The 21,512-nt window shown below is 41.3% G+C and overlaps 1 protein-coding gene across 2 annotated transcripts in view; it reads left to right on the top strand.

Moving 5' to 3' along the window:
* The window catches only part of RB195_025154 (uncharacterized protein), a gene marked incomplete at both ends in the record, with an annotated part of 48,622 nt that continues 27,110 nt past the window's right edge, over window positions 1-21,512 (top strand). Inside the window, 12 exons of one of the 2 annotated variants that reach the window (XM_064213182.1) lie at window positions 1-210; window positions 340-443; window positions 2,129-2,186; window positions 5,300-5,437; window positions 5,499-5,612; window positions 5,678-5,785; window positions 13,707-13,764; window positions 16,907-17,030; window positions 17,089-17,169; window positions 17,223-17,343; window positions 17,396-17,519; window positions 17,628-17,704. In XM_064213182.1, coding sequence (XP_064069062.1) covers window positions 1-210; window positions 340-443; window positions 2,129-2,186; window positions 5,300-5,437; window positions 5,499-5,612; window positions 5,678-5,785; window positions 13,707-13,764; window positions 16,907-17,030; window positions 17,089-17,169; window positions 17,223-17,343; window positions 17,396-17,519; window positions 17,628-17,704 — 1,317 coding nt within the window. Of the gene's footprint in view, window positions 211-339; window positions 444-2,128; window positions 2,187-5,299; window positions 5,438-5,498; window positions 5,613-5,677; window positions 5,786-13,706; window positions 13,822-16,906; window positions 17,031-17,088; window positions 17,170-17,222; window positions 17,344-17,395; window positions 17,520-17,627; window positions 17,705-21,512 lie in introns of both variants that reach the window. The other variant, XM_064213181.1, reaches the window with a different exon arrangement.

The raw sequence follows: 21,512 nt of genomic DNA on the forward strand, positions 1-21,512 counted from the left end.
ATGGGACTTGAAATACAACCTGATGTTTCTGAAGAAAATGGTGTCATCCAGCGGAGCGCACATCGGATGGCGGTAACCGTCTGTTTGGTCGACTTATGTGAACGGACGGGATTCATCATCGCTTGTACGTCAAAAAGGAATCATCGGCACCATCGGCCTATGTGGCAAGGGTCAACCCTTTTAACGCCTGAAGAGCAGCGCAAGCAGAAGGTGAGAACTATCAAACTTCAGTTCAACTACGTTCTGACGAGGAACATTCGTTAGTCGGATATTCGTCTAGAGAGATAGAACTGCTTGGTATGTCGCATTCGACTCTGTCTGCCGTTGAGTTCTTTTTAGGTTCAAAATATGGTTCCACAAGAGAAACCGAGGAGTTATTCCTCAACGGAAAATCTAAATGGCAGGTCTGAAAGACGAAGAATGCAGAACGAAATTCCGACAACGTAAGTCTCTTATGTTGGAGTACGGTCAAGAAAGAAGCTTTGCTAAGGAGTTTCAAAAGACGTAGGAGGGCAAGAAATTGCAGGAAGGCTTGAACAGCCCATGCTTTGAAACAGTGTAACGGCAACATGGAAAGATGTTCTCCAGCCCTCAACACTGCCAGTGGAGTAGCTGTCGGTGAAGCAACCTTTTCATTTGGAAGAATCACTTCAAGACTTTGCTGAACTGACAAGCGCCGTCAGCTTTTGAACTCAAACACGTTCACAGACCGACATATGCCATTAGTGAGGAACCACTGACCGGGTCGGAGGTTCTGATCTGTATCCAGAACATGAAAATGGAAAATCTGTTGGAGACGACTGAATTAGCGCAGAAATGCTAAAACCTCTCTCTCCTTCTGGGATTCGTGAACTGACAAAGATCATCCGTTCAATATGGTTAGAAGAAAGGATACCTGACTGGTGGAGACACGCTATCATAATTCCCTTCCACAAGAAGTTATCCGTCACGGACCCTAGGAACTATCGAGGAATCTCTTTGCAAGCGTTATTTACAAGGTTTTGGAGGGGATTATTCTGGACGGACTTAGTCAATATCGTGAGAAAACAACGCGCGGAAAGCAACCTGGCTTTTGACCTGGTTGATTTACGATTGACCAGGTGTTTATTGTTCACCGTTTAAAGTTTAAACTGAAGTGAGGTCAGCACTCAACTCATTGACGAAGAGCCTGTGGTCGATTCCATCGCCAACAAAGTCGAACAGCGAGGACACCTATTTTAACTTTTCCTGTCATGATGCACGAACGGAGACTTGGACAGCACCAGTGATGGAGAAGATTGACTGCATGGAGGAAAAGGTGTTCAGACGACTGCGAGACTACTTTTGGCCGATGGTGTGTCATAACGAAGAACGTTACTCAGAAGTGGATATGGTGTACCGGCGAACACATGGGAAATATCAACTTCACCGTCTTCACTTCTTTCGTCATTGTATGAGAAGATCGTCTGATCGTCTCTCCCAGTGTTCTTATCCTTATATCGGAATTGGCGCTGCCTATTGCGACTCCGCCCTGATAAATGAGAGCAAATGTGGGTTTCCTCGAGACCCTCAACGGTGAACTGGGGAATTAGACTGGACGGAAAACGTATTAAATCATTGATGAGTTCTGTTGTTTGAAATGTTTGAGAAAAGCAGTACGAAAGTTCAACATGTCATCAACCAGTATCGAAGCTGGCTGTAGCCTACTGTTTACGGCTCCGCCCTTATGTATGTAAGTAGATGTGGGTCTCACCGAGACATCGAGCAGGAATCATGGTGGATGGGCACAGGTCGAACTCGCCGATGAGTTCTGCTAGTTGAGCTATACCGTAAAGAGCAACGGCAGTTACGAGAAAGATGTTCAGCAAAGATGTGATGGAGATACTTGATTACACATAAATAAAGATGCTTAGACAGCTGATTGACTAGCTTTGGCCTAGGGTATGCCACAATGGAGATCTTTACGCGGAGATCGATGTGCTGTACCGCTTGTTGACACGTCACCTTGCCAGAAAGCCTCCTTGACAGACACGGAAGTTCTGGACTGAAGCGATAAAAGAGGACACTCGGCGTGGATAGGCATTTCGGGCGAGATGTATGGTTTTGCAATACGTGGACTTTGCTATGTCAACGACACACCTCGGTGAAGATGCGCACAGTCGCTTCGGGCAATAATATCAGCCTGCCGATTAAGTCAAGAAAGTCAAGTCAGTGTTTTATCTTATTTATTAAACATCCAATTTCCTTCTTCAATTTTATTTACTACATCTAATTTATTTAATTTTTGATTGCTACATGAGCGGTTAAGTTAGGAAGATTGAGATGGAGAAGGGTAGTTATCAGGAGAGATGGTACAATAGGTCACCCCTGAGTGAAGTGCAAAAATAACCGGGACGCGGAGTCTGATAGAAAAAAAAATCTCGAATAGCTTTGGAAACGATATCATTCAACTCGAAATGTTGTGGCGAACTCAATTTTTTGTGAATTAAGGAGCATAGTATTGAAATAGTTGCATAAAATCTTAGCGAAAGTTTCGTATTTTTCCTTACTATGGAAAGCTATGAAAAGACAGTGTTATAGGAAAGCGAGAAAATCTGTTCAGGGAAAAACAAGCTTTATATACTAAAGTACATTATGTGTTTTAAGAGTTCTGCTTAAGTTCTTTCAATTTGAACTCTGTTCTGGAGATCAACGGAAGTTCAAAGTAGAGATGAAGTGAAAGAAAAAAGACGAAAAGCGTTATTTCCAAATTTTGCGCTGTTCTTGTGTGCAAACAAAGTTCGTTTGTACACATACAATAAAAATCTCACAAAATTCAGAAATACTTGTGCTCTTAATAGCAACTTGTTGCTACCTTGATAACTTCTCTCCTTGTTACAAGGCTTCAAAGTAAGGACGAACACAACAAACAAAATCGAAAGAGAGGAATCTAGTGATATATAAATTGTTCTTGAATTTTTATTTTATGACAAGTTATGAGCAAGCGACGGCGCCCAACAGTGCCGCACCTTCACTCACCGTCGGTTTTTCAATGTTCATGCATAGTATTGTAGAGATCTACCACAAGAGTCCGCGCGCGATTTTTCCTAATTAACCCCGTGAGTTTGTTCAGAATTAATCGGATATCATCATAATCGCTGATATTCTCGCCCATGCGGCGGGTGTAGTATAGCGGTTAGAGGTTCCGCTTCCTGCACGATCGATCGGAGGTTCGAATCCGCTCTAGTGCTCACCAAGGCTTTCATCCCTCCGGGGTCGATAAATTGCTACCAGACGTGTCTGCGTGGATAGAAACACTGACTAGGACAGTTGCACGTTCGTAAACCTCAAACGATTCTGAATTGAAGTGAACGCGGGGGTGCATCCCAAGCGGATTGGTTAACGCCAAACACTTCATACTTTATTCTTTTATTATCGCCCAAACCGTATGCGGACGCAGAAGATGTCCATAAACTCAACGAACACGCCAAAAAGGTTATGCTCTGCATCTTGTGGAGCGTACACGACGTCGAATACTGAGAGCTGCTCGCCGAGGGATGTACAGTGAACGCCGACGTCTACATTGAGCAGCTGAGGAATTTAAAGGCAAAAAATGCACGTTCGCAGCAGCGCGAAGTTTACCTCCAGCACGACAACGCTCGGCCGCAAATTGCAAGCACGACTAAGGGTGAACTGATGAAGCTTGACTGGATCATTTTACCACTCCACAGTGTTCCGTAGACCTGACTCCCTTGGACTGCCACCTTTTTTCCTCAACGTCATTTGGATGGTCAGGACCTCAGAAGACCATCCATGCCAATGACGCATACTTCAAATGATTCACAGTTAAATTAAAATATTGTCAGTTTATTCGAGAACGTTCGACTCAACCCAATAGTCCAATTATCTTTTATGGAGACCATTTGGCTTTCTCAAAAGTTAGTTGAAGAGAAGCTTAAAATTTTAGCAGATTTCTCAACTTTTTCTAAACTAGCATTTGAGACAATGGAAACAAATGTGAAAAAATAAAAACAAGTTCTAGTAGAAAGATTTCTCTCTATAGCACACTTTGAACCCGAATTAGATTGTGAACGACGAGCTGAGTTATTGCGCATTGTTCGAAGTCATACAGATTTTGAGGCGCAGGCAAAAATATACAATTTCGCTTTTTTTTCTGGTTGCAAGATTACGGGTGCAGAGTTGGAAACTTCGGTGCCATATTTTGGTAAAGCAAGTTCAAGTATAATCCTAAAATACAAATTTTGATGTCTCTTAGTGTTCTTGTTCTCTTAGAAGCTAATTAAGAATACTTCGAATAGGATAGCAAACAGGAGGAAATACTTAGAATTTTTCTTAACTAGGTTCCAAAAAACTAAGGAAGTTCGAAGCACAAAATGTTGTTCAAATACAGGTAAGGTCTTCTCTACAACTGTTCGAAATCGTATTGTCTGAAATTTACTGTGAGCGTTTATTTAACAACTCATGGAGTCTTTTTTGCACTAATTTTATTCCTATTTCCAGTTGTAGATCTTTTTTTTCGCTTGATGCTAGCATCGAAATTGCTTTTTCAGTGATAATAAGGAAATTCGTCTTGGTTGGATGAAGGTTGTGCTCTTTAAACTTTTTAACGTCAATTGCAAAAGTCTCACTTCTTTCGAGGATTGATCACTGACCGTTTCAACAAAAAGATCCCTACGCCCTTCGCCAAGTCTTTACAGCGCCATCTCACCAACTTACATAGTAGATTATTAAAACTAGATTTTGCATCTTTTGATGCGAGTTTACTTGACAGCGATTACTTCTCCTCCTTTCCTCTTTGTCCTTTGCATTTTCATTGAATAAAACTTCATATAATGTTACTTCCTACTCGATTTTTATCTTTTCGTCCCTATAGATCCCACGATAACATCAACATGAACGCCTAAAATGCAAAAAATATAAACGAATATGGCAAAACATCGGTCAATGGGAGATTCTTTGTCCCACTATTGTATCACACTCTCAAGCAATATTGACATGCCGTTTTTAGTTTTCACCTCAAGTAATCGGTAACCTTTATTCAACAGGAAGCAATCTTACTATGATACTACTACTACTGATACCTACTTATGATCTACTGATAGCGCCGGAATTGTGGAAGCGGATTACTGTTTCCTGAGCTCCCAATTCCTTATAATTGTCAATGATTTTTTTAAACTTGGAATTAAGAGTATCACTTCTTCTTGCATTTAATTTTCACTCATTTTTTAGATTGTTATCAGATTTCTTGTTTTTGTGAATTTGCACCTAGAAAGGATCTGCCACAAAAACATTTTATTTCTTCAAATACCTCCTATTTTAGTCGATGCAGAACTCAGCTCAAAAAGAGACAGGAGAACTGTCACCGAGTCCTTTGAGCATGGTCAATATTCCTATGCTCATGGTTGGGAACGGTTCATCTGAATCCCTGAATGCCATCCGTAATCATCAGTATCTTGCGGTAAACGCCAGTGATTATATACAGTCTGTCAGCCTCTTCGTCAGCAATATGAGCATTGCAGCAGTTAGCTCACCATCAATCTGAGCTAGCTCAATATAACTCGAAACAAATGGAATACCTCGATCAGCAACGAAGGTACCAGCAAGCCATGATTGACCACCAAGCAGGAGCTTCTGTTCGTTTAGTTTCAGCGATACTGTTAATTTAGCTTAACTTCGAAAATGATGGTTTCCATTCCAGCTTCTTATGCAGAAGCAGCAACAAGAAGTCAATGAACAGTTAAGGCAATTAAAACAGTCTAACGGAAGCAGTGAGAGCCTGGGTGCCGATAACAATGTCGGGGGAAGGGTTTGTTTTATATGGCACATAATTTTTTAGTTAAAGTGATGTCTGTGAATATCAAAAAGGTCGTCAAAATCAATGTTGATTTATTGGTTATTATTGAACTAGTTATTTGTCTTGAATTGGTTATCTGATAGAAAATTCTCGCAAGAGTAAATTTCTAAAAATTGCCTCATAGCAGAATTGGTAGCACAAATAAATAAGCACGTATGGAGAGGCAGTAGAGCAGACGTAAGAAGTCTTCACACAGTAAGAAGTTTAAGATCGGTGGCTCAAAGCTGCCCAACCTCAACCAATCTTTGTTTGCTTCTGGAATCGGCAAATTGACACTGGCTTCCTCCGACAAGATAAAAAGCCGGCTTTCTACATCGATAGACCTTCGCAAATCACTGTAGAGACCACGATTTTGTTCACTAATCCTCTTCGACTCCATGTTGTAGTCGAACCTGTAGGCGCACATCGAAGGAATTGACTAACGTCAAGCATTTTGCATTCTCCTTTACCATGTTTCTTTGAACAGCAATTTCATCTCCTCCAATATGCTGCTCTTCTCGATGTCAAGTATTCGTTTTAAATCTGGTTCTCTTAGGCAAAGTTGCTTAACTTTTGAAAATGAAAGAATTCATATGGGGTGTTTTTGTAGGCTCAGCACAAAAAACAAAAAACATCCCATATAAATCCTTTTATTTTCAGGTTCATTTATGCTTTTTTCCGTTCAAATGTGAGAATCCTTGGCAAAATCTTCAAACACAGTTTGATTTGTTAAAACTTTTATGTGGACCCTCCCAAATACGCTTTCTGTCCATTCCAGTTGTAGATCGACCACTCGCGAATCGACTGCAACTCGAGAAACAATTTTTGCGGAAGAGTTGGCCGACTTTTCCGATGTTGTTGACCACTTCCAATGTTCCCCTCTGCCGGGGCGCAGATCATTTTCTGCGTCATTCCTCCCTAAATCTTTATACCCATTCCAAAACTTGTGTAACTGATAAATAACTGTCGCTTGATACACCCTCCAATATCGAAGAAATTTCCGGCCCACGTGTGTTCTAACCTTCAATTAAAATCTCTTCTCGATATGGTGGGCAACATAGTGTTTTTGGTGGAATACAAAGGCATCGCGCACTTGAAATGGATGAATCGGCTGCACTAATTAGTGTAGCATTTCGAAATTCGATGATCATATATGGAGGATACCACATGACATTGCCGCACAGTGAGAAATCTTGATGCCGTTCCGTTGAGCCTAACATTACCTTCCGTGACTTCCGTTCCTTTCCGTGGTTTCTTCTAAAGTGTGTTGCTGTTTCTTTAGTAGGGTGGACGTCATACAATGAGACAAAGCAGGGTTAGATTAAACAAGCAATGTTACACTTTTTGCGTACGCTAATGAGTGACTGGCGATATTGATAGATGGTGTTCCGATCTATTTTTGGGGAACTATTAAAAAAAACAACGGGAAGCACAACCTTTGCTATGCGAAATGCCACATTCTGTACATATTTGTTCTTTTTAGATACATATTAAAGAGAAGATGAACTTTCTTACGTTTTTTTCGAACCTAAAAGTGGACGTAGAAGTAAGAAAAAGAAAAGAAATATTTCAAATGCAGGAAAATTGCGCTCTAGTTTTCCTTAATTTTACTCATTCTTGTTTTTTTTAGATTATAAATATCAGTCGAACAAAACAGCATTTCCGACACCTGTCTTTTACCTGAAAAACTTGCACTTTTTCTTTCAAAAGAAAAAAAAATGAAGAAAAAAAGGATTTTCTTTCAGCCTACGAAAGTTGGTCGACCGTTGTACAATCGGTCGTCTAGGTCAAAACTCTTACTTTTGAAGCGCGAAGAAAACGGCAGGTAGTATACTCAGGAATTGTTTCTTCTCTACGCAAAATCAGAAAAATGTGAAATTTTCTCTCAAACGGTTTATTATATAATGTTTGGTCACTACCTACTTGTTTCTAAATTCGTTTGCAATTTTGAATAAATCGCTGACGACTTACTCATCAACCTAATACTACTGCATTTCCTCCTCAGAGTGACATTATAAAATTAACATTTTTGCAGAGGAATTAAAACAGTATGACTACATACCGGACTACATAGTATAAATTTAATGACCCACAAATTTATGTTCTTATCAAAAGGTTGTTATAGTGTCTGTGATAACCAGCGACTATAACTTGTAGCCAATTCATAAATTTTCCCAACAATTTGGTTGATATTTTGTAATATCTCATATCCGCGGATCTCCCTCACTAGAGCGATCACAGCCGGCTAGTCCCGGGGCTACCTCCGGGTGGCGGATAGGGAGCTAATCGCGAAACAAAAGCAACCTTCGGCTTGCACAGAAACGCGGGTGGATTCAGGGGATGAACTCCCTCTTTCTGCAAGATTGACTCGTGACATCCTTGTATCCCGGGTCCTTGGGTCTGGCCAAAAGCCTGCAATCAAGTGACTAAGAGGTGCAAGGGAGGCGGTTAGGAGTCGCCTCCAATAAATAAGCTTCGAGCTTCAATGCGAAGAACGCAACGTCCTCTTAAAAAACTCATGGGACTAGAGGCTTGAAACCTGTCCATGGGTTTTAAACTTTTACGTATGTCACAGTAATTGAAAAGAGTCTCCTGATTCCGGGGTAAAGCCTGGTACGGTGGCGCCAGGGCAATTGAGGTTGCAGGAGTCATATAGGCTACCGAAATGGAAAAGGACTGGGATAACGATCTGTACTTATAACGCACGTACGCTTGCATCGGAAGCGGCCATCGAAGATCTGATGATGCAAGCCAAAAAGATTAAGTACAATGTCATCGGACTGACAGAGAAGGGACGACGCCGCCCTCTCAACGCCGTATATGAAACTGGAGAAAAGCCTTGGATGAAGGACAGCCATGCGAGTAAGCTGTTTCGAAAAGGATTCAGCACGATTGACCACAATCACACTGTTTCAAGACTCATCAAGGTATCAAGAGAAAGAATTACTGGCGCCCGCTCAAACAATTTGAGGATTAATGGGGTTCAAGGTGATCTAGATAATATCTCATATAATCTATTCTATCGTTGTCTGTGACTGTGACTGTGACTTGTGATTTGTCTATTGAATCAAGATAGGAATCAGTGATAAGTCCATTTGTCGTTATCGCATATGAGAGCTGCTCAGAGGCTTCTTTGGCCGCGATGAACGCGGAAAGTACATATTTTTCCAAGTACTTGAATCTGATTTGAATGAAGGAGTTGATCGTTTGGAGGAGGCCTTTAAACGATTGCTATTGAAGAATCCTGTCACTCACTGGTCGTTTTGAACTTTTGCTGGTGAAGCTCATTATGTGTTCTGTCCAAACAATTCTAATTTCTTTTGCTGAATGCGGCAACATCCGTGATCTGAGCTTAGGACATGCATCATGTTTATCTCAGACTAATATATATATATATATATATATATACAGGTGAAGGATATGTTTGTTCCGATGAGCGGGATTAGCGGATAAGGAATAAATATTTTTTGCTCTTGTCCAAGTTCGTCTAGAGCCCTATCTTTTCACACGTTTTATCAAATCCAGCCAGTACTCCTCTCGCCCAACTGATGCAAAATTAATCGCTCTCAAGCGAAGCTCTTAATATTTTGAATGAGTTTGTACACTGGTGTGCAATGCTAAAGGACGAAGTAGCTAAAGTAAAATAACATATTAACAGCTTTGGCTGAAGTGAATTAAAGAAGTATTTTATGGATGGCTTGATGCGTGACCGCATCAAACACTGCCAACAGACGCGGCCCATTCTTCCCTGTTGGACAATGTAGCGGTCATCTACTGTTGTAGTTCACCTTGATCAACCACGTCCTCTCCTTCTGGCAATAGTTGTTCCAAACGCTCCCCATACACGTGAACAATGCTGTGAACAATACTAAACTCGTAGGCTACATTCGTCACACTTCATCCTTCTTCTAGTTTTCCAATGATTCTTTTCCGCGTTAAGTTATCCAGTTGTTGTCTCAGGGCCATGTTGTAATGGAGTATACCACCACGACCGTAACCATTTTCTGACTGACACACATTGTTTTGTCTCCTCCAACTGCCTCGTGTTGGGGGGTCAGCTACATTTGGTGCTATAGTCACGCTGACCTCAGGCCACCCGACGTCCAACTTTCTGTGCACTACTGGGAGACCTCTGGCAACATACTCTGTCACATTCGTTTGGTACACCACATCAATTTTAGCGTGAAGATCTTCATTGTGACATATCTTAATCCAAAAATAGACATGCAGCCTCTTAGCAGCTTCCAGCAATCAAGCTTCTATATCACCGCAGGCGCAGCTTCTATATCACATCATGAAGAGACGAATCGCGAAAAGGTAAAGTCGCAATTGGGGACTGACCACAGGCATTTCGCTAAGGAATTGAATGAAGAAGTGGCCTTAGCTGGAACTCTTAACACTTCCACGACTTCTTTTTCAACATTGCCGGAAGTTAAAGAAAGTGACATCGTTGCAACTTCTACTCTAGCAATACTGGCGTGAGGTGAAGCGTGAGGTTTCAACTGTGCTGAATACCTTTCAAAAAAATCTTCCCTGCTCGGCTGCTTCGAATGCTCGTTCCACCTCTACCAAACCAGCGAATACTGTGGTCTGAAGCTCTAGAGTTGTGACATCAGCTGGAGAGTTTCCGGAGACAGGGATCTCTTGATGACCCGCCTGCTTCACCTTTTTAACTCAGTGAGTCAGACTGTCTTCGAAATTTTGGCATTACGTTTTCGTATTGTTGATATCGATATCGATATGAATGTGACCTGGTCAATAATCTGCTCGAGCGCGCATAAGACACCATTTCATGAAACGAAACCTCGCCGCGTCGTTTGCAAAAACTATCTCAAGGATATATTGCTTCCGGTCTAATCTGACCGGAACTCGTTCAAATCAATATTGAATCGAGTAATGAGTTCAAAACCATAGCAAGTTTAATGTCCAGAGTAAATGTTGGGCATGGGTGCCCCCACGCAAGTTTTGTGAGTTTAGGCCAATCCGTTACGTTTTTCCATCGATTCTTTTTTTTCATTAATGTTGCTAAGAATAAAAATGTGTTTATGAAAAGCACAATATTTAGCATTTTTTCGTCTGTCTCCAGCGGTAAGCGAAGAGGAAGTGGTTGAAGCAAATTTCTTCTTTCAGCATAGATCAGGAACAGTGACAGAGAATTGTAAACAGTAAGTTATGCTCCTCGCGCCACCCAGCTCCTTCGAAAAGTTAACTTCCATCGTTAATTAAAAATGATCAAGCTTACTTCTTCGATCCGCTTTGTGCTGATTTCTAAGTAACAAGGGATAACATTGACATTGTCGATTGTTCTCCTTCGTCTGCTCTCTATTTTTTATGAAGCCTTCTGGGTAGCAAGGTGCATCGAATTGATAATTTGTTTGTTGTTTGGTCACTCTGGCCTGAAATTATTCGTGACTTTTGCGGAGTTTGTTTCGAAACGCCTTAAATTACTCCGGAAATATCATGATATATAATAACGAGATAACGAGCTTAGTCCGTGTGTGTGTGTGTGTGTGTGTGTGTGTATGTGTGTGTATGTGTGTGTGTGTGTGCGTGTATGTATGTGTGTGTGTATGTGTGTGTATGTGTGTGTGTGTGCGTGTGCGTGTATGTATGTATGTGTGTGTGTGTGTGTGTGTGTGTGTGTGTGTGTGTGTGTGTGTGTGTGTGTGTGTGTGTGTGTGTGTGTGTGTGTGTGTGTGTGTGTGTGTGTGTGTGTGTGTGTGTGTGTGGGTGTGTGTGTGAGAGTGTGTGTGTTTGTCCGTGTGTCACGAAATTCGAAAAAGGGTGAGCGACGGGTCCACCCGGCGTCGGATTGGTGTGCTGGGGTCAGATACCTATGGAAGGGGTGCGACGGGTCCATCGGCGTTCATTGGCGCGCCGGCGCCAGATAGCTATAATATGGGTTGCGACGGGTCCCGCGGTGTCGGATTGGCGCGCAGGGGTCAGATACCTATAGAAGGGAGTGCGACGGGTCCACTCGGCGTCGGATTGGTGCGCTGGGGTCAGATAGCTATGAAATGGGTTGCAACGGGTCCCGCGGTGTCGGATTGGCGTGCGGGCGCCAGATACCTATGGAAGGGGGTGCGACGGGCCCACCGGCGCCAGATACCTGTATAAAGGGGTGCGACGGGACCACCGGCGACAGGTTGGTGCGCCGACGCCAAATACTTATGGGAGGGTGTACGATGGGTCCAACGGCGTCAGATTGGCACGGCGGCGCCAGATTGCTACAATATCGGGTGCGACGGATCCACCGCCATCGGTGGACCCGGTCATTGGTGCGCAATAACTTAGTGTGCATGATGCAAAAGATAAATGGTTGGAGCTTTTTCACAGCCGTGACCACTGGGCGCTTTGCTTTTCACCTTTATGACTCCTCCGCGTGCCTATTTCCTTCTTTGTTCTCCTCAAGTTTGTAGCATGCTGTTCTCAGAGAGTGGAAACACGCATGCAAACGGATGCTTAAATAGTAGAAAGATGTTTACGTGATCTGACGTGGAACGTTATCTTTATCAGTAGGATGATGTCTTTCACGTCATTTTTATGTTAAAACATCATTCTGTGATAACTATTGGGGGAAATCAGGAGGAATACCCATACTTCGAGTAATGCTTTCAAATTGTATCTACATTATTCTGGCATCGAAGGAGTATTTGTAGCTGATGGTCGAATATTCTTCAAATGTAGAATTGACGCGTTTAGAAGGAAAACTCCGTAATCTTTCGCCTTAATTTATAATATAAAGAAGAGAAGGAAAGCGTTGTTAAAAAACACATCTAATTTTACAGAAAACACCACTACTATTAACTTTCATTGATCAGTCGAGGGGAGCGGAGCTAAAACCTCCGAAACCACCGTTTTAGCCGGACATTCAGACTGGTACTTCTATAATATACTACATATTACTATATGCACTATCTATCTTGTCTATCTTGACTATGTAATAACGGGATTATTCTGTAACGTGTGTCTGTGTGTGTCAGTCACGAAATTATAAAAAGGGATTGCAAGGGGTCCCACGGCGTTCCATTGGTGCGCCGACGCCACAAGACTATAAAATGAAGTGTGACGGGTCCCGCGGCGTCAATTTGGTTCGTAGGCGTTGTAGGACGGTAAAAGAGTCCTCCAAATGTAGAACTGACGCGTTTGGAAAGAAAACTATGAAACCTTTCGCCTTTATTTACAATAAAGAAGATGACGAAAACGTTGTTAGATATACGCAAATCTAATTTCACAAAAGATGGCACTACTATTAATCATCATTGAAAATGAAGGGAAGCAACACCACAGAAAGTCTGAAGTCCGGCTTCAGCCGGACGTTGAGACTGGTATATAATATACTACTATAATATACTGTTTTGTTTTGTTTAGAAGATTTATAACGAGAGTAAGAATAACAATCACTATGCATAAAAAGTTGCTTATGAGTCTTTTGTGCCAGTGTCTATGCAAAGGCAACAAGTGGCTGAACGATTCGGAAGCCGCAAGCATTTAGGTGAATGTTAGGTATCGAGGTAAGAGGTGCGAGCTATGAGAGAGGTCGTATCGAATACTGACCGGTAGGGAGTACCAGAGCTTTGAATGTGGTGCGAACATCCGAAGTGTGAGAAGGAACGGTTGCTTTGTTTTTGCTAGACTTTGTCAAAAGAGTCTGCTAACACGAATTATTTTGTTTACTACGTAAGAAAGGGGAGAAAGGCAGATTTTCTGTGTGATAAATGACCCAGAATATTGTTTCTCCATTTTTTTTAGCACTGCCGCAATTACGTATTACGATAAGGCACTCACTTCATTGTTGGTGTAGGTCATTCTTATCACTTCTGCGAAAGGCCGCTGAAATATATCCAAATTAATATGAAATAGTGGGATAAGTACCTGTTAGTAGACGTTTCAGATTCTGGTGGAAACCGCTCGCGGTGTGAAAACTCAAAGGACGATAGTTCCTAATCGAAGTTGGTTTGTTTTCACCACTCCATCATTAAAAAAGAGACTGACGCAGTCATCAGTGGGTAAGAATCCACAAAAGTTTGTACATGAATCAAACAACCTTTATTTCGCTAAGAACACATTTTGCTGACTTTTGGGATTCTCTCTGGACTCTGTCATATTCAAGTGCGACAATTTATTGTAGTCGATACATTCGCTTCATACTCGCGACACGTCCTTTAATCCTTGTTTGTTGGGATACAGCCATAGTGCGACTGAAGTACAAATGTATTTGTGTTATTGCAGGAAATTATCAGCATGCCTGAATTCGCCCATTTTTTTTTCTGAGCGAAAAAGAGATTTTTAGATGAAACAACAACGTGAGCACACTCCATTGTTGATTACTCGTTTCTAAACCAAGTTGTTAAAGAACTCTTTACCCGAAAAAAAACTCCAATAGAATTAGCAACCACGTTTCTAAGGAAATCTCTACACAAAAAACTCTGATAGAATTAGCAGCGGGATTTGTTGATCCACTTCTATTGTTTTTTAAACAAATAAGCTCAGAATTAGTTGCGAACTCTGTGTTCGCTAGATTTTCCATTAAACAGCCCCTTAATTAACCTCGACGTGGGGAACGGTCAAGAGGTACCCGTCTTATGTGCCACCGCGTATCAAGGAGGCTAATGAGCACGTTAAAAGCATCACTACACGAATCTGACGTGATGTGGATTTCCTATGGTCAAAGAATATACCGGATCGTAGATTGGAGAAACGGGTGGTAACCCGCTTATTTCTTCTTAATCGCCGTACAAGACGGCCCGGAAGATGCAGCTTTGAGCGTTCCGTTGCGCTATTTTCTACAACGAGTTCTATTGGAGCGCACCAGCCTTGTGCACGCGTCGCATCTTCAGGGCCGTTTTTTATGGCAATTAAGAAGAAATGGACGGAATCACCCTCTTCCCCACAATTTACGACACCGTATAGGCATAACCCACCTCAAACCCGTACCACCCCAAGTTCGTGGAGCGGTGCCCTTAATTACAGCGCGCGTCTCACAGCATCATAATCGCTACAGTAGCCTGTTTATTCCTCTTGTGCTACTCTAACTGACGCCCCGCCCAACCCTTTGAAACTATAGATGAACAACCCTTTGAAACAATAGATAAATTATACTTATAAGTTAATATAAATGAAAGAGGTTTGTATAAGTGATATGTCATTTAGAAATGCGAGTGAAAATGAAATAATTCTGTTTTGACTTGTTGGATGGAAATCACTCATTCATTTCTGGACTTTTCTTTACTTTTTTCGCTTTTTTCTAGAGATTTCCTTTTGCTTATCTAACTGGGTAATTCTGGCGTCCAACGCCTAACGAGGCGCGAATAATGTCTGGCAGACATACATTGTACCTAAAGGTATATCTCGAAGATACAAGGGTCTCTCTACGCTACTAATACACCTAGCTTGTCATATTGATTTTATGTAGAGAATAGACGGAAATGAAGCGATGAAATGCTGTCAAAAAAAGCTTAGAGAACCATACAAAGGTTTATTGTATAAAACGTAACGTATATAAGCAAGTATCAAAATACTTGATGTGAGCTCCATATAAACTTTATATCTGTATAAAAATTTGAAAAGGTCAAATGTAGAAAGACTTTTAAAGAATGTATACAAAGTGATTAGGTCATAAAGTTGCTGTGCGTATAGTTGCTGCAGTTGAAAGTTGAACATGAATTCTTTGAATGACATCGTGACAATCACATACTTATGCACTGCGAGTTTATATACAGCAGTCATGGTTTGAAATGTGCGAAATTTATTTATTAGTGAAATCATGAGATGTGTTAAAATTAAAATATATGCAAGCTTTTCTTTTGCCTGCACCATCTTTTTGAGATAACCTTTATTTGTGTGAAGTTGCTCGAATGAGGTAATGTAGGTCACGCATATCACTCCTATCAATGGTGAATCAATTATCAAATCTTTGACTCTTTGATACTCTATGATATGCCTCTGATGATATATCTTTTAGTTGGATTGAAGGATCTACTTTTTCCCCCTAATTCCCGATAATACGCGCTCAGTTTACTATATTCGCAAATCAGAACTTGCTGCGTGGATTCATTTTTCATTCCTCTTGCTTCGTGGTATCCACCACTTTGTCGCGGCTCTAATGTAGTGCGCGGTGTTCACTAGATAACAATAGGGAGGGTCTAGGTGATCTCAGGCGGCCATGGATGTCTAGCTGGTGGAGCGAGAGCAATAATTACGCGGAGACACGCGGTACTAAAGGGAGGTCAGGAGCGGTCAGCCGGTTTTCACGGGTACCTCTTTTCCCGCACCAACTCGACGTTACACGAAACCACACCTTTCTCTAAATTTCTCTGGTCTCGTTGAAAACTATTCAGTTTTGAATGCATTTGGCTAGGAATTTCATTTTCTTTTTTGTCTTGTTTTGAAACTCGCCCGCACAAGTTTCGGGAAAATTCTGATTGACTACTACTTGCATTGCTTCTACCAGTGACAGTTCTCTGTTTGCGTTTTCCGCTGTATCCGATACTGAAGGAGCATACATATACTAACTAATTTCTCGAAAAGTTTACTTTCCGAGAACGTCTACTTCTACTCTTCAATACACATCCATTTTTTACAGTTACGAAATGTTTCATATTACATGGAAGGTTTCGCCTTGTAGACTACTTAAGAGCCATACTGCATCATTATTATTTTTGATTTATTATCTTCAATGCGCATGATTATCTTATGGGAGTACTCGTTTTTCTCTTCTCCAAGTATAAACAACGCAAGAGATATTGGATATCAAAGAAACGATTTTAATACTTTATTTTGCTAACTTTTTAAAAGGAATGAGTAGACGTCTGTATTTCCTTTCCAGATCTCGACTTTATTGCCTCCAATTGGTAACAACCTTTCGCATAATTTGTACGATTGATTTTAGAGGAACGGGAAAATAATTCTCCGATAAATTGATATGCGAAACACAATTCACAATGCCAATGTGGCACAGACTACTGTTGTTCTCTTGTGTAAAAAAAATCGTTGTTGCATTCTAAAATCCCACACTATTTGAACCGTGGAACTCCAAAGTTATTTTCTTACGATTTGCTGCAAATTTTTATGAAAGTTTTAGCGGTAACCTAGGTTTCTCTGATGACGAAGTCATCACCAGTGACAAACATCTTAGGGAATATTTCACAGAAAAGTACGGGATCGACTTATCCACCGAAGCTAGTGAGCTCACTGCTGGAGAAAGAGGAACTCTACTGTAAGTCTGGATTTTAAAAACAATGAATTCCTTTCTAATCTGGAGCTTTTTTTAAAAGGGCTCTCAAGAAAACTCTCGTGAAAAGCAAGGATACAGCAGTCAATCGAGGTGTTTTCAAGACTATGGATGAACTGAAGAGGTGGAATATTTAGCGCTGTAATGTAGGTTATTCATAGTTGGGAATTACTCTAGAAAGGCAAAGTATAGCAACACTCCGAGATCGTCAAAAACAACTTCAAGGCTGACTCTCAGCAGAGGTTGCATTCGATGCATTTCTCATGACCTAAAAATGATGGAAGGGGAGTGGACTCAGGTATGAAGACGACTTTGTCATGCTCACACGTGAGCTCGATCTTGAAATTCAGATGTATGGAAATCCACATGTTATTCGAAAATTGTTTGGGACCATACGAAGCTTACAGAATGCAGTTACAGCTAACGCGAACACATCTATAATATCAAAGACAACCTCCTGTATTGGATTTGAATGTAATCCTTTCAACATTTCTCAAGATTTTGTGGTATTGTTAAGATGGTTGAGATTGCCTTTTCATTGTTTTTGTTCTTCTTCTCTTTTATTTCTCAGTCCATTTTCAGTGGGTCCCTATGTTAAAGGATCAGCCGAACTGAGCATGTTTTACAGAGATGACCCAGAAGACACCGAATTGCATGAGGTAGGTAGTTGTTCAAAATTTCGTTTTTCTTTTGCGATTCAGTAAATTGAAGGTTAAGAAAAATCCGCCCAGACTTTTTACATGTTCTATACTTTGTCCTGATAACGAATACATTGGTCAATCTTTTTCTTTATTTCTCCTTTTCTTCTTAAGTTCACTTATTCATAAGAACAACCAATTTGTGTATGCGTGTTAGCTTAAACTGTTAGTAAAGAAATGTTGAGATAGTGGTGGGGGTGCGTAACGTCAGGTACCCGCAGTCCCCGCGACAACATATTCTTAGGGAAAACGACTGGCAACGGCAATCGTTAATTGCGGTGCGCAGCAGTTAATAGCGTCAACACAGCATTGCGCTGTTTTTCCCTCATGCCCCGCCCATTACATCGCCCATCTTCGGCCCTCATCATCGAATGAGGTGCGAAACATGCCTCGCAGGAGCACGCTATCTCTTGTATTGCTTTTGTACTGAGTATCAGTCGCTTACGTATGGAGATACATCGAATGATTGCACACGAAATAGCAGAAATAGAGACCTTCTATGAACTATTGCACCATCTTACATAGATTAATAGTCTGTATAAATACATATACAAACATACATCTATATCTCCTATATAGTTTTTTCAATCACAAATCTACGCCTACCAAAGACCAGGTTCTCGTTTCTACATCTTTTACCTTTCATTTTGGAACGTTTTCAATTCTCAGCTTCATTTATATTTTCTGATGTTTTTTTTTCCTGCACAAATCTACTCAGTTCTTTATTCATTTTTAGCGTCTTCATTTTCTACGGTTTTTTTTTTCACCCGCTACGTTGTTACCTTTTCGTTCTTTGAACCTTCCTAGAAGCCAACTCTATCACGTTATTGCGATACAAACACGAGACATGACCTCAGTGACGTGGTCATAGATGGGCATGGCTTAGTGATCACAAGATATGCCTGCTCTGATCCACCTACAGCCTCTTCTGCAGGCATTTATTTGGCTGCAGATAATCAGCTGCAGGTACCTAATGACCCCCCCCCCCCCTCAACCAACGGATTGGGTTTCATAGTTCTTTGAAATAAAGTTGTGGGTCAAATTTTGCCCAAAGTACCGTCTCCTTTGCCGAATACGTACCATCTTGAACGATTACGGATTGCGAGATTAGAGGGCAACGTCATGAGAGGGTCCTTTGATATAGCTTCACTCTACACGAATGTGAAAAACAGCAGGGCACTACAAGGCCTACAACACCGCTACTAACTTGTTTCCCAAAATCCGTCGCAAACAGTCGGAATTATTGGGAGTGGGCAAAATTAAATTCTCATCTCTATCGTCGTTAGTGGTCCTATCCATCGTTGCTACACTGAGCACTTGCTAGCGCTCGCTACCAGCGGTCACACATCCGGTAGAACACTATGTAAGACTATTTTCTATGTTTATGGATTCTGTTTCCAATACTTCGATAGAGATGATGTGATCTGAAGACGGCACAAAAGCCGAAAAGCCTAGGCAAATAAAGGTCCTATCTGGAACGTCGTAGACACGCTATCAGAAAACATGTTCCATCAGAAGGTGTAGGATTGTTTGCAATTCGGATGGGAGCAACGTTTGTTCCGAAGAGGTACGTTTTGGTCATTCTCAGCAGCTCATTCATTGCTTTTACTTGAATAAGCTCGCGAGAAGATTTCGTTGGCCTTCGACCACTCACGGAAGCGGCGCGTGCGCAACGGTGGAGCACTTTCACGTGCCTCGTCGGAACAGTAGCCGTTTCACACGAGGCTTTTTTTTTCGGGCGATTACGTGAAATTGAGCACAGCCACGCTCGCATTCGTAATTTATACCCAAACTCTACATTTTCCATCAGATTTCCACATGACGTCAATTTTATGACGAAAGCCTTCAGAATGATGCCTTTGAACTCTCTGCAAGAGTGACGGAAGCGACAGTATATGGTCGGTGAGAACACTATCTTCGTTTCGTTCTTGTCATCTTTCTTATTACAACAACAATCGATTTTGGCTGAATTGGAAGAAACGCTCGGAAGAATCGGCTTAAGAATGAATAGCCAGAAAACAGTGCTCACTAAAAAGAATGAAAAAAGAGGTGTCCAGCGATGCATATCCTGGTCGGAAAATGAATACGATGAAATACCTCACCTCAGAGCTAGGCAACCAGTAACGAGTCGCTTGAGTGGTATACAAGAGTATCGACAAGCAGACCAGGAACAACCGAAACCGTGCTGGCTTCTTCAACTCCACCATTCTTCATGCTTTACTTGCACTTCAAAAACCTGGGCTCTTCCCATGCGGGAGACAAAAACGGTCAACGTCTTCAAAAAGGTGATGTTAGCAGTCTCCCCGTTTCTCGTAAACAGAAGAGAAAATTCGAGTTTACATGTCGTCAGTGCAGGACAGCCATGGATGCTATCTTAGTTGGCAAGGTAGGTAAAATCTTATGGGCCAGAGAAGCAACATCTTTCAACCGTAAACTTCGGACAACAGTCGTGAGCGTCTGGGTTCTCTTAAGAAAGAAAGCACGAAAGGATCTCATGTCCAGTTGTCAGATTTTCTTCGTCAGGCCGTTTGAAAAAAGTGTGTCCTTTGTCCCTTTCGCAAGCGGAGGACTAACAGAGTAACCCACGTACGTGATGGGAACCAGTGAAATTACAACTCGATTTATTCGAAGAATAGCGGACATGAATTTGGTACCATTAGAATAGTTCCTAGAAGAAAGAGAGTACAGGATTTTCATCTCCGTAGTTTGCCGGATTTCTTACCTTCATACTATGTTGTCCTATAGGCTTCATATGAATCTGTCTACTGTGCCATTTAGGGTGAGCTCGAGTTCTAGGAAGTGTTAATAGATACGCCTACGATCGAGCGTATATACTGCTGTCAGCTAGTTTATTATAAGGAGTTTAAATGTGTCAATTTCAGTAATCCAACTTTTTGAAATGGTATTTCTTTCCACTAATCAGTATTGCCCAATGTCGTCGTTGTTATATGTGAAAGATGGAGAGAAGGTGATCTTAATCTCCTTAATAAACCCTGGTTTTTGAATTACATCTCCTTAGTGAGCTCTGATCATTCAAAGGTTGTGGATAACGTTCTCTATGCCTCATTTAACGTCCACTTTCTTACCAAAAGCTATACAATCCTTTCTTGGTACTGGAAATTAACCGTCCTAACTTCTTTTCTCTCCCGAGACCAAATGATAATGAGAAACAGCAAGCCACCCATTTGTCGTGCCTTGAAAATAATTTCATTTTTTGATTATTTATTCTAAACAAAAACTCAGAGCAAATCTAACATTAACGTACTCTCCATTTTGGCCTCCATCCCGCATTTCATCGTACCTCACAGTTCCCACTTACTCATCGCTCATTATGTTTTTGCGCGCCTTGCATCACTTTCATCATGTTTTCATGTTTTTTATTGTCTTTTTGTTCTTTTTTTTTGAAGTTTTTCATTCCTGACTTGATGCTTTCCATACACATAGTAAACAACCAAGCAGCTGCAAAGGCTTCATTGTCTACACAAAAGGATCAAATGGTTTCGAAAATGCTCCGTCCTTTCCATTTCACTCTCCGTTCTAATTATCCGAAATAACCGGAACTAATGAAATTAATAATTCAAAACATTTCTATTTTGTAGACTAAGGAGTTTGCCTTCAATGCCTTTATAACACTTTCCTAGTACTTTTTATTTCCATGAGCTTTCTAAGCTTGAGAAAAAAACGCTCTCGACTTATTCCACAGCACATTAGAGGGGGTGAACGCGGCAACACTTCTTCACGTAAAAATCACTTCTACCTTCAGCTAATG

Source organism: Necator americanus, chromosome X (assembly GCF_031761385.1).
Source record: "Necator americanus strain Aroian chromosome X, whole genome shotgun sequence".
Lineage (NCBI taxonomy): Eukaryota > Metazoa > Nematoda > Chromadorea > Rhabditida > Ancylostomatidae > Necator > Necator americanus.